This window comes from Barbatula barbatula (genome assembly GCF_947034865.1).
Source record: "Barbatula barbatula genome assembly, chromosome: 25".
Classification (NCBI taxonomy): domain Eukaryota; kingdom Metazoa; phylum Chordata; class Actinopteri; order Cypriniformes; family Nemacheilidae; genus Barbatula; species Barbatula barbatula.
The window spans coordinates 16,872,146-16,888,370 of record NC_136788.1 but is presented as its reverse complement, the minus strand read 5'-3'; the positions used below and the strand labels follow the sequence as shown (position 1 = coordinate 16,888,370).

The 16,225-nt window shown below is 39.0% G+C and overlaps 1 protein-coding gene across 1 annotated transcript in view; it reads right to left on the bottom strand.

Moving 5' to 3' along the window:
• Positions 1-16,225, bottom strand: part of nell2a (neural EGFL like 2a) — a 55,680-nt gene that overhangs the window by 29,852 nt on the left and 9,603 nt on the right. Inside the window, exons 4-12 of the mRNA XM_079449770.1 lie at positions 12,943-13,116; positions 12,725-12,821; positions 10,865-10,937; positions 10,697-10,779; positions 9,938-10,066; positions 7,494-7,596; positions 4,010-4,101; positions 3,672-3,777; positions 3,460-3,588 (exon numbers count right to left, since the gene is read on the bottom strand). Coding sequence (XP_079305896.1) covers positions 3,460-3,588; positions 3,672-3,777; positions 4,010-4,101; positions 7,494-7,596; positions 9,938-10,066; positions 10,697-10,779; positions 10,865-10,937; positions 12,725-12,821; positions 12,943-13,116 — 986 coding nt within the window. The remainder of the gene's footprint in view (positions 1-3,459; positions 3,589-3,671; positions 3,778-4,009; positions 4,102-7,493; positions 7,597-9,937; positions 10,067-10,696; positions 10,780-10,864; positions 10,938-12,724; positions 12,822-12,942; positions 13,117-16,225) is intronic.

The following is a 16,225-nucleotide window of genomic DNA, read 5'->3' as shown; positions in this document are numbered from 1 at the left end:
TCTCTTTTATTTCTCAATTATTTCTCTTCAGACATCAATGAGAAAGCAATGGAAACTTAATCTCGTGTGCGTCTCGGATTTCTCTCTTGAGAAAAAGAGTCAGCAATGTCTCAAATGTGTCCGTCATGAGAGTTTGAGAAGAGACGTCAACTGTGTGTCAAACTGAGCTCAGATTTGTCTCGTCTGCAATCAAAATTAGTGAAGATCTCAATATGAACTCAAACATTTCTCATCAAGTTTACACAAATCAATCTTTTTAATTTCTCAACTATTTGTCCTAGACATGAATGAGGGTTAAAAATGAGCAAATGAAAACTTTCGCTTAACTCTCATCCGTGTCTCAGGTATTTCTCTGGAGAAAAAAAAGTCAAAAATCTCACAAATCTCTACATGAGAGTTTGAGAAGAGACATCAACAACATGTCAAACTGAGCTCAGATTCGTCTCAATATTATTGACGATCTCAATATGAACTCAAACATTTCTCATTCATCTTTTCATGGATTTACACGATTACACTCTCATTTATCTCTCTTGTTATTTCTCCTAAAAAAATTTAGGAGAAACATCAGAAACATCTCCTGAGCTCTGAAAGAGCAACATCTGAGCAATAACACGTTTCTTAAGGCGAAGTCGTTTTTTTACACTATAAAATGCTTGCAAATGCAAAAAAATCAACCTGCGAATGAAACGTGTGATAATAAAACAGCATCAGGTTCACAGCCGTCTCTATTCTCATCTCATTTACAATAATTACATTTTAGATTCAGCTGCACTTTTACAGTCGCTGTAAATTACCCCCCAATCACCCGCCAACATTTCTCCGTTCAGACCACCAATGACGTTTATCACCGCCTTCACCCTGCAATCTCACCGGCGGTTAATGGATGCCGTACCGTCCTTTGCAGGCGGCTGGAATCAGTGTAAAATCAGAGACTCAATCTCTACATCTCTACAGCTTCAAGGTCAATCCGACGCTTTTATAAATATGACAAACAATTGTCTTTGATGTGTGTTTTGGTTGAGGTAAATATGTCATACACGTCTGCGTTTTCCTTCAACTTTAAATATGTGAACTGAATGAAGAGCAGTTTGAGAATCCATCTCTCTACAATCCTAAAAACAAGCTTCACGGTTCATAGTCTCTCTGCATCTCATCTGCTGTTTAATTGAAACCTGCGTTATACGGCGAACCAGCATGAAGACACCGGAAAACACGCTTTCTACCCCAGTTGGGCGGGCGTGGAAGAGAAACCCGCTGGTTGGAGTATTCCCACGGGCCCGTGCCACTCCACCTCTCACATGAAATATTGAAACAGGACTGATCTCATCAGCACAGACTCGCTCTATTTTTAACTCGCCAATGCTCGTGATGCCTCTAAAGAAACTACGCCGCGCGTCTTGAGAAATATTCCACGCTTCTCTGCCTGCATAATGACAACGGGAAACGTCTCTCCAAACCTCGGCGAGACAATGACGGGGTTAGGCGGGGACCTGCCATGTTTCGCCTCAGGGTTTCGACGTTGTTTTCGCCATTTTCGAGCGTGTTTGATGAAACACGGTGGGGAACATCTGAAGTTCTGTTTCCCATGTTGTTTTATATGGTCAAGGTCATGGGATCAATAGGAAACTCTGTTTACGTAAAGGAAAACTATATGAAAGCAGATCATGTGAAAATGATCACGTATGATGTATGTACAAAAAATATAAAAAATGAAAAAGCTCAAATATGGCACACCAATATATCATTTATTTCACAGGTTTATTTAACACAGCTGCAAAACTTTTTCCTCTCTATCGCCACCTCTGTTTGAAACATAAAACTGCATTTTACTTAATGTTATTATTTTCTGTGAAATCGTACCGACAGCTCAAATTATAAATCATTTCTATATGCTTACGAATTTCAACAACAATTTATGTATTTGCTCAAAACGGATTTCTGTTTTTTATACCAAAAAGCGTTACAGATTGCAGGTTTAATAAAAGTATAAATATAAAAATTTAAATAAGCCATATGTATATGAAATAAATATATTATAAAATGTATTTAAATGATTTAAAAATATTAAAACAATTGTAAATGATAAGATTGTACGTCATTACTTAACGTTTAACACATGGATTTACCCCAGAAAACATTAAAGGTTGAAGTTTTAGCAAAAATATATATATAATATAAATATATTCGAAAATTATTTAACTGAAGAATAAAGAAACAAAAAACAAGAACTATTTTATAAATTATAAATCTAAATTTAACAATGATTTATATGTAAATACATGTATATATTTAAATATAAATGACAAGAAAAACAAGAAAAGTTCAAGTATTATTATTACTATATATATACACGCACCTCATCTGACTGCGATTCAATGTTGGTCAAACCAAATCTGCACCAAAAAATATCAAATCTACAAACGCTTTTATTTAGAAAGCTCTCAGCAGATATTCTCCTCTAATGATGGAAACCTCTGCACCAGGTGTAACGTCCTAAACCCCCAACAAGGTTAAAGAAGAACAAGGTGACAAATTAGTCTGGAAGTGGGACACTGCTGGTGAATCCGTCTCACCCGCTAACATTTCTGGGTTACACGTGGCTTATATTTCTTCATAATTCCCTCATATTTTACCTTTGTTTAAAAACATATTTCCTCCACAGCTTCCCGGTCGAGCGTCCACAACGGATTCCCACGGGCACGTTTAGGAAAAACTGTCCGGCGTGCTCGTTTTAAGCCGATAGCATCTTTAATTATTCATATTCTCCTGCTCTTTGATAATTACCTGACCAGCCGTGCATGTGAGGCGAGGGGCGGCCGGCGGCTGGCTTCTTCCTACACATCTCCTGGGTTTATTTTTAGCCGCCGAGATGAACAGGTTTCATTAGAGACCCGACTGATGTGCGGGGAGGTGACGGGGGCCGCAGCATCCCCAGAAACTCAGCCACAGTCATTACACATTCAACAAAAGTAGGCCAGCCGGAGCTCGGGCTCGGCGTTGAGAGGATGAGGAAGGTGGAGGGGAGACGTTGATGACTTACTCACACCCATAACCAATATCAGCCAATTAAAATGCCAAAGGAAGCCTTGCTTTTCACAATCCTATCCGAGTTGGTTCATTAGTGACAGTGACGATAAAGATAGCAGGAATCTTTTGTTCTGCGCTGATGCAGCAATCACTAAAGAGAATAAATCACATTATAAGATATCCTAAAATAACTTCTTAAAGGAACAGTTCACCAAAACATTACAAATGTAACTCGCCATCGTGTGTTTTTTCCGATCCTGATGGACACGGATTATCTAGCGATCCCTCAAAATCGTATCCACTTGTCAATGCGCTATTATGTGAGATTTGACAAACAAATCCAGTTATAATGAGAAAGTAACGACCAAAATGTGCCGGATGAAACTCGATCGGCTGACCCTGATAAAAAGCGTTTGATTGACAGCTCACCTTCGCAGTACGCACTGTCCTCGCGCAGGGGACGGAAGCCGTTCTTGCAGCTGCAGCCGGCTCCGGCGTCTAAGTTTATGCACCCGGAGTTCTCTGCGCAGATTTTGGCTTCAGAGCAGAAGTCGTGACCTTTAACCCAGGGTAGGAGAGGTCAGCGGGACTCGGGTCAATACTTTTATGGTCAGTGCTGAAATGATTGAATTTTTATTTACCTCTGCAGACTTTGCAGCATCGGTCTGTGAGCGTCAGCTGTTCAGATTCAGGGCAGGTGAGCACTGGACAGTCTTCTGCATTTGAATCTCTGTGCATCGTGTGATCCTGGAAACCCAACAGAATATCAACTCGACTGAAGAATTGAGATTACAGCCCTGATCTGAACCTCCAGCCTCATGTCACATGTATTTCTTGCATATGATTTTACACAAAAATTAGGTTAAGTATTTACACGAAGACTTTGTAGTAGTTTTTAAATACAGTATATATGACATCTGTTTACAGAGTGCAGCACTAACACAGAAACAGCTACACAACACACACACATCAGTCGTACCCTGCACTCGAACAGCTGACAGGGTCTGCTCGGATGATGCACAGCACGACGTTCCCCTTCCACCAACATCTGCTCTGAAAACAGACACATCGCTGCAGAGACACAAAAACAAACATCAACAAACACTCACACACCTGTGCAAAAACACACACACACCTGTTCACAAACATACACTTTTGCACAGACATCTAAGCAGAAACACACACACGCACAGACACATCTGTGCCCACAAACACACACACCTGTGCAGAAACACACACATCTGTATGCACAAACACACACACACACTTGTGCAGAAATACACACATCTGTATGCACAAACACACACACACACACACACTTGTGCAGAAATACACACATCTGTATGCACAAACACACACACACACACACACTTGTGCAGAAATACACACATCTGTATGCACAAACACACACACACACACTTGTGCAGAAATACACACATCTGTATGCACAAACACACACACACACACACTTGTGCAGAAATACACACATCTGTATGCACAAACACACACACACACACTTGTGCAGAAATACACACATCTGTATGCACAAACACACACACACACTCGTGCAGAAATACACACATCTGTATGCACAAACACACACACACACTTGTGCAGAAATACACACATCTGTATGCACAAACACACACACCTGTGCAGAAATACACACATCTGTATGCACAAACACACACACACACTCGTGCAGAAATACACACTCATCTGTATGCACAAACACACACACACACTCGTGCAGAAATACACACATCTGTATGCACAAACACACACACACACCTGTGCAGAAATACACACATCTGTGCGCACAGACACACACACACACCTGTGCAGAAATACACACATCTGTGCGCACAGACACACACACACACCTGTGCAGAAATACACACATCTGTGCGCACAGACACACACACACACACACACACTTGTGCAGAAATACACACATCTGTATGCACAAACACACACTTGTGCAGAAATACACACATCTGTATGCACAAACACACACACACACTCGTGCAGAAATACACACATCTGTATGCACAAACACACACACACACTTGTGCAGAAATACACACATCTGTATGCAAAAACACACACACCTGTGCAGAAATACACACATCTGGGCGCGCACACACCTGCACAAACACATACACCTGTACAGAAATACACACACCTGTGCAGAAATACACACGCCTGCCTGCAAACGCACACCTGCACACAAACAACCAAAAACACACCTGTGCATAGACAGACAGACACCTACACACTGACACACCTGCAAGTATATACACACCTGTCCACAAACACACACCAATGCAAAGACACATACACACCTGAACACACATCTGTGCACAAACAGACACACATTCACCTTCTCTCAGACACACACCTACACACTGACACACACACACACCTGCATGCAGATACACACCTGTCCAAAAACACACACCTGTGCACAGACACACACACCTTAACACAAATACATTTAAAACCTGTGTACACACAAACTCCCGTGCACAAACAGACACACATTCACCTTCTCACAGACACACACCTACACACTGACACACACACACACACCTGCATGCAGATACACACCTGTCCAAAAACACACACCTGTGCACAGACACACACACCTTAACACAAATACAATTAAAACCTGTGTACACACAAACTCCCGTGCACAAACAGACACACATGCCTGAGAATATAAACACACACACACTGAGGTGAATCAAATATAAAAAAACTTGTCTCGCAAATGATACACAACACAAAACTAAATTCTCATACACAATATGTTCAATGATATGACATGTAGACAAACGTGAGTTCTGTTATGTGTGAGAGGTTTTTTCAGTACTGCTGTTGAATCACATATTTAACAATAATCATAATGAGTGTATTTCATAGGAAAATCTGTAATTATATAAACACGACGTCATTTCATTACAGGTTTGTGTGAATACAATTCTCTGCATGATATCGTCAAGTACTGTAAAGAACATTCAGATTCACTTTCATGAGAGGCTTTGAAGCAAAGCGTTTGCCGGACGACGGCATACACAGACGAATAAATCCTTTGTAGATATTTGATGAAAACAGTCCGTCCGTATAAATGATTTCATATGGAAACAAATCTTCAGAAATAAATCTTTAATTTTCAGTGTACCGTTGAGCTGAATGTTTAGAAAGCTGCTAGAAGTCATACCAGGCAATATTCTTTTAATTGGGAATTATATTTAAAATAAAGTATATTTAATCATATGTTTTAATTAATATTATTTTATTTTTTTTATTTCTTTGTACATGTGCGATTTGTTTGACTTAGAGTTATTTACTCATGTTTGTTTGAAGTTTTACTCATGTTTTAAATTAGCTATAATTAAAAATTTTGTAATCTAAACTTTGTTATCAGCTTTTGTCATTTTATTAATAATTAGTTTCTGTTTATTATAATGTATTTCTGAGGCAACATTTACATTTTACGTTTATTATCCTTTTTTCCAATCGTTTTTAGTGCACTATTTTATTTCTTTTCAATAAAAAGAAACGTTTTCAAATTTTTCAAACTAAAATAACCTTGAATTCTATCTTAACCTTATCATATTTTTTTACATTAAAAGCAGAAATGTAGATATATTAAATGTAGTTTACAGTAAATAATTCGTATTTAATCAACCGGCTCTTCAGCGTTGAAATAAAGACGCAAACAGAACCAGAGTCGTATCTTTAAGCTTAAACTCCACAGAATCAACAGGTTCTGTGATTATAAATAAATGAAGAAAGTCGAGACGATAATGACGAGGTTTATGACGCTGGGCTCAATTATCACTCATTTAATTCTCAATATTGTACACCGGAGTGAAATAAACTTTACAATATTATAAACCGTGAATTTATTTCTACTCGATTAAGGAAACGTAGTTTCGCCTTAAAAGTAGCTGCGACGTTTAAGATCAAATTAGCATAACGCTTGCGGGGTTGCAAGTTATTGGCTGCTGATAAATAATTGATATGAATATGCAAATGTGCCGGTTGTCACTTAGCAACGCAGGCGTGTGGTCAGTCGTCAAGCAACCCTGTGGAGACGGCTGTAAAGAGTGTGTGTGCGTGTGTGACGAGAGAAAAGTGCTATTGTTGGCACTGAGGAGTGACAGAACAAACCCACAGAGAAGTGTGTGTGTGTGTGTGTGTGTGTGTGTGTGTCTTGTTTGTCTATTCGGTCCCCACAAGGATAGTAAACCTAAGATCTCGTACATGGTGTGCATCAGCAAGCGGTCCCCAAGATGAGAATTCATTATTTAACAAACCAAATGATGTTTATTTGAAACTGTAAAAATGCAGAAAGTTCTGTGTGATGGTTTGGTTTAGGGTTAGATGATAGAATATATCATTTGCTCAGTAAAAAATCCCCACGAAGATACCGAAATAAATGTGTGCGTACTTACACTGACAGTCCTTACAGCAGCTTCCCGACACATACGCCGCCGTCGTACCATCAGGACAGTCGAGAGAGGGGCACAAAATCTTCTCGCACCGGACCGTTCCATTCTGCATTCAAGGAAATAGTTATGTCATACATTGGCAATAAAAGACTTCTGGGAACCGTACCAAGTGATGACAGATATTTAATCAATTCACATGAACGTCAGATCAAACCATTTTACTTCAGTCCAGACTTTACCAACAAGATTTCAGGTTACTATCGTTTCATGTAAGTGATCCACATTTAATTCTCAGAACAGATCTCAGATGCTCCCAGACATCATAAAGGGACGAGTTTCTCTCTCTAAACCCTGACAGACGTCACTTTGAGCCAAAACAAGATAATGTTCTTGTTTCTGGCTTCACTGGGACCGGTGTCTCAGTCTGAACGTCTGTCTGTTTGGACACACTGGGAGCTCTGGGAACCAGCGGACACCCGTCACAGATGTTCAGGGACTTCTAAAGATAGGACAGATTTCTTTTGTCTGTCACTTTCCATTTGACAAAATGTTCGTCTTGCTCACAGTGAATGAATCTATAATGGTGTTTAAGAAAGATGAGAGATCACGATAGGAAATGTTTCAACGTGAAACGACACAGAATCCAGCTTCACATATGTGCGTGTTCGCTGTATGATTTTCAAGGCTGCTTGTTTTTCTTCTGTGTTTGACCTCGGAGACGCTGTGCAATTAACTGATTGTAGACTGTTTGAATGGGTGAAGATACGAGTGTCGTCTGTTGAGTGCACTACTTTATTAAACAGAACGACTGGTGAAGAGACGTAAACTGTCATCAGCTTGTAGATGTTAACTGCATCGTGAATATATAATCAAGACAGATGGTCACGTGATGTACTCATGGACTTTACATGTCATAAGGCCACAATTGTCTTACTTTTGTTAACAAAAACCTGACGAAAAATGTCCATTATGCGACTAGGGTTAGATGATGATGAGACGACTTCGGCGTCAGTAAACACGAGCATGCAATAATGTTGACGACGAAAAGCTTCTTCCTATAGTAACTATAGTTTAATCGTGATGCGTATACTAAAAAGCGGTTTTACAAACGTTAACTCACCAAAAGACATGGTTTGGAATACAGAACAAAACTTTGTCTTTATCGTAAAACCACCCACATATTGTAGTGTATGATATAGTGTATAGTATACTATCAAATGCTATCGTATAGTATTTAGTAAACTGTAAAAATGTAGTATGGTGGTCATACGTGTTATTTAACCCACCAAAAGATAAATATTAAACCACTCACATAACAAATACTATACTATAATATTTGTTAATACTACAAAAATGGCATTTACTTTAGTAAACTGTCTCTATAATATTTTAAATTATTTACGCTATTTATTGTATATTTACTATAGTATATTACTGTATTCTGTAGTATTAAAGCAAATGGATAAACATATTTCAGTAAAAGAAAAAAACACAGTAAATACTGTAGTATACTATTGTAAGGTTCAAAAACATTATAGTATCTAGGAACTGTACTACAGTAAATATTACAGTTTACTACAGTATGTCTTCATGTAGGCATGGTTAATTTTCCTAAGCATAGTCGAGCTAAAGCAGAAACGAATGGATGACAGCTTACACTAATGTCCACACATTATAACAATACTCCACAGATACTCACTCACTAGATGCGGTTCATTTGTTAAACATCAATTCATCACGCAGTTGAGCATCATTATATAACAGACCAACAACGATCAAGATGAATAAAAGTCTATTTTAAGTGGCGCTTAATATTCAACATGTCTTTACTCGTCATTTAAATAAAAGGTGAGATTAGAGGAGGCGGTGTGACTGAAATCCTGTGGCATATGGCAATCCGAATAAGCTTTTAATAATTCTCAGGAATTTTTAACAATAATGAATTCTTGATATCTGTAATTGCATTTTTACTAGTTAAATATCACATTACACTGCCATTGAAATTCAATTTCAGATATCAATAATTCATTTCTTACATGTCAAAAATCTTATTTCAGATATCAGAAATGCAATTCTTAGTAGTAAAAACCATAATTTTTATATCAACAATTAACTTGTTACTTGTAAAAATGTCAATTCCTGATATCAATTGTTACTATTAGAAATTCCATTCTTGACATCAAGAATTATAATTTTGACTAGTAAACGTTGAATTATTGATATAAAAAATTCATATCCTGAGAAGGAGTTAAAGCTAATTCGGCTTGCCATACTGTCAGGAATAATGTACAGTCATCAGCACCAAACAAACCCAACAGACCGATCAGACGTCAGAACTATTGTGATTATGTGAGACACAAAGCGCAGGACATGGGTTTCTCTACCACACAACAGAAGAACATCTCCCACCCCACGATGTATACTTTCATGACGTCCATTAAACCCACCGAGCATGTGCAATTTCTGCAGCCGTCCGTCCAGGTCTGATCTTCTCTGTAGGTCACATCTTTCACATGGCAGGTTCTCTCGCAATAACAAGAATCCAAACCTTTCATCTTCTCCTCGGCCAGAGTCAGCTGATCCACAAGAGAGAGAAGAGAAAGGGAGGGATGAATGAGGAGACGATCATATACTGTACGCCGAAAAACAGCAAAACATATTTGAAACACACTGCTTGCTGGAAATAACAAGTTTAAAAGAAATATATACAATAATATTGTATTCATTAAAATAATAAAGACGCTTTTTTACAAAGCAACTTACAAACAGTTGTTTATTTCAACTTCTCACAAATTGTTAAAATGACATAAAACAAATTATACAACTTAAGTAGATTTTACAAATAAAACATTATCATATGTCCAAACATTGACTAGTCAAAATAAATAAAGTATGTTCAAGGGTAATTTTTCAGCATATCTGGACTATTTGATCCATTATTTGCGATTGACTGTCGGCATTATTTTTATCCGCTGGTTTGTTCTGCATCAGTGAAGCTTTGTGCCATTGACAGATGGGATTGGGTTATCACAATACCGCAACAGCAAAACACGTCTTTCAATATATATCACAAATACAACCCAGATGTTGGAGAAAAATCCCAACCCAGAAATCTGCTCGCTTTCATCCGTCAGGCGAATAAAAATGGAAATATGTTCAGCACATAGAGCGAATAGCAAATGTGTTTCTTTTTGCTCAGACTTTACCTTGCTGGAGGTTTTCGCCAAGATATCTTGAAGTTCCATGATCTTCTGCACGAGTCCGTGGAAGTCATTACAGGTCGGGCAGGCTGAAGAACAAACACACACGAGATCATTCATCTCTCAATGAATCGCTGATGAGCGATGATGAATAGATGAAGGAATATGACGTACTGCGGTTGAGGTCGGGACACTGCGTGATGTATCCTTGAGCCATCACGAGAATCTGCACGTCCTGCATGACGCCCTGACCATCAAAAACACAATATGTATAATAAACACATCAGTGGAGTTTTCAGCATCGCATTAAACACATTTCACTCAAAGCAAAGCGTGACCTTGAACTGCGAAAATGATTTACTGGAGCTAAAGAAACATTCAAAGAAACGCATCTCTGCGGACATCTCGCAGCTGCAAATGTGCTCTCGACAGTTCAACAGCAGTCTGGCTGCACGGCCTGGTGGGTAATAAGGTGAAGATTTTGAAATTGTGGCTTTTAGCTATTTCAGGGCTGTTTTAATTTGTTTGGCAGAGAGCGTCAACTGGAAACGCAAATAAGTGCAGAGAATGAAGGCAGAGATAAAAGTGACCTTTTCACAACATCATCATCCGTCACCGCCGCTGCTCCTGCTTAAACCTTAACACTTCTCTCGTGGATTGAATTTAAACCTCACAACAAAAATCTAAAGTATCTCAATTATTTCTCCTACACATCAATGAGATTAAAGTGAGAGCGAATGAAAGTCTCGTGTGCGTCTCAGATATTTCTCTTTCTGTAATTAGAGAAGACAAACTGAGCTCAGATTTGTCTCGTCTTCAATCGAATGAACTCAATCTCTCGATGTGGACTCAAACATGTCTCATCAAATGTCTGCGTTCATTCTCTGCGTTCATTTACATCTCCATACTCTTCATGTGTCTCATTTGTTTCTCTTTCTATATCTGAGACTGAGAAGTCCGACGCCCCCATCAAATCTACGAAAGAGCAAAACATTTTCCTCCGTGTGATGCTGAATGTTAAACATATCGGAAACACGTCAGACCGCATCTTTCCACGCGCCGCTACCAACCACAACCCCGTGAAGAGGTTCGCGACTCCTCTCAGAACGCAGCTCGGATGAAACTCGTCTCCGAACGCAAACACCGAGCAGGCGCACAGGTTTAATAGGAGGTGGGCCAGGCCTCGCTCTCGGGTAATTGAACATAATATGCATTGGAAAGAAGAAATGATGTGGGTGGCAGAAGCGTAATATTCCACTCTGATAAGCGTAACAACCAGATACAGATTGAATTTGTTTCATATGTGTCTTAATTTGATCGGCCTCGAGCTCCGTCCTTTGGCCACGCGGCACTGCGCGTCGGCGCTCCGTAACCATGGCAACTTGGCCCGTCTCGCTCCCCGGAAAGCGTTTATTTTGGCCCTCGCAGGAGTGGAGCGCCATGACTTATGAGAAATTGTTTTCCAAATTGTCTTGCCTCTTCAATTTTCGAGCCATAAATTCAAAAGCGTACGGCGGATTCTCCATGGCAATGAGAGAGAAGTCCTCGGCATTCAGAGGAACTGGGGTTGTGATTTACTGCGTCGCGTAACGCGCACACACACTCGCTGTGATTGGTTAAATGAAAGGGAAGTGTGGAATCGTAGTTAATCGAAGAGTAATAGTGCCTTTGATCTAAAAGCGTACATCAATATTTCTCATTGAGGCCAAACGGCCACTCCAGTGTCTATTAGCTTTAATGCTTTCTGCTCGGAGAGGATTCTCTTAATGTTCCAGAAAAAATCATTGCTGGAAAATGAAAGTGAACCCATTTGACATCATCTTGAACATGTTGCAAAACGGAATGGCAAATATATGTTATTTTTATACGCGAACTAAAGAGAAGAAATATTTGCTTATACTTGCAAACAAGCAGAGAGTCTCATCGGCATCTCTGTGAAGACAGAGAGGAACGTGCACGAGCACCAATGCTTCTGAAATAAGCGGATGGGGTTTAAATTCCGTCCATTATAGGACCAGCAAACTTGTTGAATACCTTGAACAGGCCGTGAGCGCTGTTTCTCTGGCCGACCCAGAACGAGGCGTCTTCGGGTATTTTCATGAGAGGAATCGGCACGACTCGCTCGTAGATTCTGTAGAGAAAAGCCATATGCACATATAAACCATTTTGTTGTTCAATTTCCAGAAAAACAACGGTAACTGGGATTAAACGTGACTCACGACATCAGTAAAGCGCACTACAAAGTGATGTACCTGTTGCAGTCTACGTAGAGCACAACATGTGACGCGCTGATGGTCACAGAGACTTTGTGCCATTGGTTGTCTGCAAGCACGTAGGGCAGAATCTCAGTGTGTATCTGTTGACCTTTAACCTGGAAATGAAGACGTACCTCGCTCTTTTGACCGCTGCTCTCTAACTCTAATAACCTGGAGAGAGACACACACAAAGAGAGAGAGAGGGATGAAGAGAACAAAAAGACTGGAGCCACATCCAGAGACCAAAATACAGATCCAGCAATTTGTCAAACAAAACAAAAAAGTATCAGAACGCCTTGGCAACTGCATAGCAACACCTTGGCAACCACCCACATCACTTTAGCACTGTGGTGATGAATTTTGCATGAGTGTCAGTCACATTTCTATGAGTCTCTTTATAATTTCTTCTTGGTAAGCATGACAGCGCTGGCAGAGGTCACAGCTGGATGTCTTACAGAAGAACAGCCCATTAGAAGAAGAGCGGAGCTGCAAAATTCTGCAGCATTCGCAAATAAAGCATGTAGAATTCCCACCCCGAGGCAGAGCAGCGGGAGAGACCCACACTCGTCTCCGACCACCTGAAATTCCTCCATCTACCTTTCAAAACACCCTCCATAACAATATCCCCAGAGATTTCCATCACGGCACACAAACACACACGTCGCAGTCCATCTGAGACGTCTAATGATCTTCAAATAAAAGATGATAAAATGAAAAGTGATTGAACGTCCCGTCACCCACACATCGATTAAGACTTCAAGATCTTTACTTGTTTGTATTTTCCTCTCAAGAAAGGCCTGAGAAACAACACACGACAAAGACAACAAACATACGATAATGGCCAAAGCATGATGAATAAGAAGAATAAACACAACAAACACCAAACTACAGTATGCACGGAGAACAATAAAGACTAAAGCTAATGAAAATGTATTTATAATAACTAAAAAACTATAAAAACATCTCAAATAATTCTCTTATAAGTAATACTGATCTAATATGACACAAATTATAATCACAATTCTTTTGGCCAATATTGAGATCACAATTATTTAACATGACTATTCATTCCCTTTGGAAACAACTATAAATAAAAGTAGATAAATAAATAAAGCCTTGAAGTCTTTCAAACTGTGGATTCAACTAAAAAGGCACAAGTGTATACAGTGAAAATACATGCATTCGTGAATTTATAACACAAGAAGGAATGAAACAATCCTTGCGAAACAGAATATGGTAAAGTGTTTTGTTTTCGTTACTGTCGGAAGCCAAAATTGATGAATTGCACCGTCCTAACTTCTACCATATAAGCAATTTCATCTTGAAGCGCCTGCGCCACTTTCACATTAAACACATTTTATGTACATGAACGATTAAAAGCACAGAAGAAACTGCATGCTTCCAATTTAACGATATGAAAAAAACACAATTACTTTCAAAGCTACGTTTCATATTATATGATTTACTTGCCTGCCAAGAATAACTTTTTTCTTAGCTTTTCTCAATCTCAACAAATATTAAAAAATAAACAATTTGAAATGATTCTGTAACATCAGCAGATGTCTAAATTATTGAGTCCCCTGACAGCTGTAACAAAGTGAATAGTGAATGAAAAGTATTTCTGGCTTTGTTAAAACATACAGTTTACTTTACTGTTTACTATGGTAAATCGTGGTACACAGTAGCATATACACCGCAGTTTATAAATACACAATTATTGAAAAAACGGAATATTGTGGTATATATTAACAATATGCTGTAACTACTAGAATGTGCTACAATGTACAATCGAGTAAATACTAAAACTTCAATCGTTGAATTAAATGAATGAATTAAAACTCAATTCTAAACACACACCTCAAGCTAAACCATCATTTATTGTGTGGTCTAGCGCCAGATAAAGACGAGTTAAAAGCACCTTGGCACTGCAATTCCTGCGCTCTGCCTGTTAGTTACACTCAAAGGAGAAACATTAATGGGTCAAAGCTGCCAGCAAACTCATCAGCCGTTGCAGCAATTTTTATTTCCTCCATTCTCACAAAAATCCCTCACACTCCAGCGCATTATTCAGCAGAAGCCAATTACAGATACGCAGGTTTTGATTTATCTACAAACACGGACGTAATGAGTTCTCTTCCCATCGCCGTGCACTTCTAGCGTGGCTGCAGAGAAAGAGAATATCAATAGCAGCCGTGTCGACCCGTGTCAAACCCACCTGCTTTATCGACCCGCCGTACAATGCAATTAACATCTTTGGCGAAGTCGCTATTATGCGTCGAGTTCATAAACGCAGTTCAGCGAGCACAATTGCAGCGAGGACGCCGCAGTCGCGCTGTTGTCTTCGCATTGTTATAACACACACTGTTTCTTTTGAAAAGGAAAGGAGTGTAAGGACCTTTATCTACAAAGTACTCCTGATGCACAGACCCTGAAACCTCCTCCTCTTTTTGACTCTAAAAGGCATCTCGCTTGGAAATTTAGTGCAGTTAAAGCGGAGCTTCGGTGGAGAATCGGCCTGAATTCAGATCAGCTATGAGCTGAAACGGATGCAGAAAAATCCCAAAGATCCTAGACTTTGAGACCAAGGTAAGTTTAGTTTGCTAAAATGAAAACGTTCATTGAAATCGAATCAAATATTGACCTAAACGTTTTTGGAAAAACTCCAGGAAAAATGTCAATTTTGCCTCAAAAATAAACTGAAGTAAGTTTAAAGCAGTAAAATTGTAGCAATAAACAAAAACTAAAATAAAGCTAAAGTAAAAAGGAAGTAAGGAATAATCCACAGCTAGCCGTGTGTTAAAGGGCGACAAGGTGGAGGTGGCCTCCGCAAAGTGCATTAAAATCTTTTAACGCCCGGCTAGCTGTGGATTATTGTGCTTATACCGCAGTTATTTGTCAAGTTTAAGCTGTTTTTGATGTTTACAGTGTCATTTTAGATCAAACAGGTGAAAATAACGGTTATTTTATCAGTTCATTTTGAGTGTTATCAAACCGACTAGACCTACCCGTGAGTTAAAGGGTTTTAATGCACACCCTCCAGCCAATCAGAATCCAGTATTCAATCAGACCATTATATAGCAACATTAAAAATAAATCAATAAATTATAAAATGATAAAATCATATACCAAAATTGCTAATACTTTAACTAAAATGAACACAAAAACTAAAAGTTTTGAAATAAAAGCTAATCTTCAATTATATGAAGCTAAAATCATAACTATAATAATAACTCTGTTAGAAACCAACGGCAAAATACGGTTTCATCACAAAAACAATTAT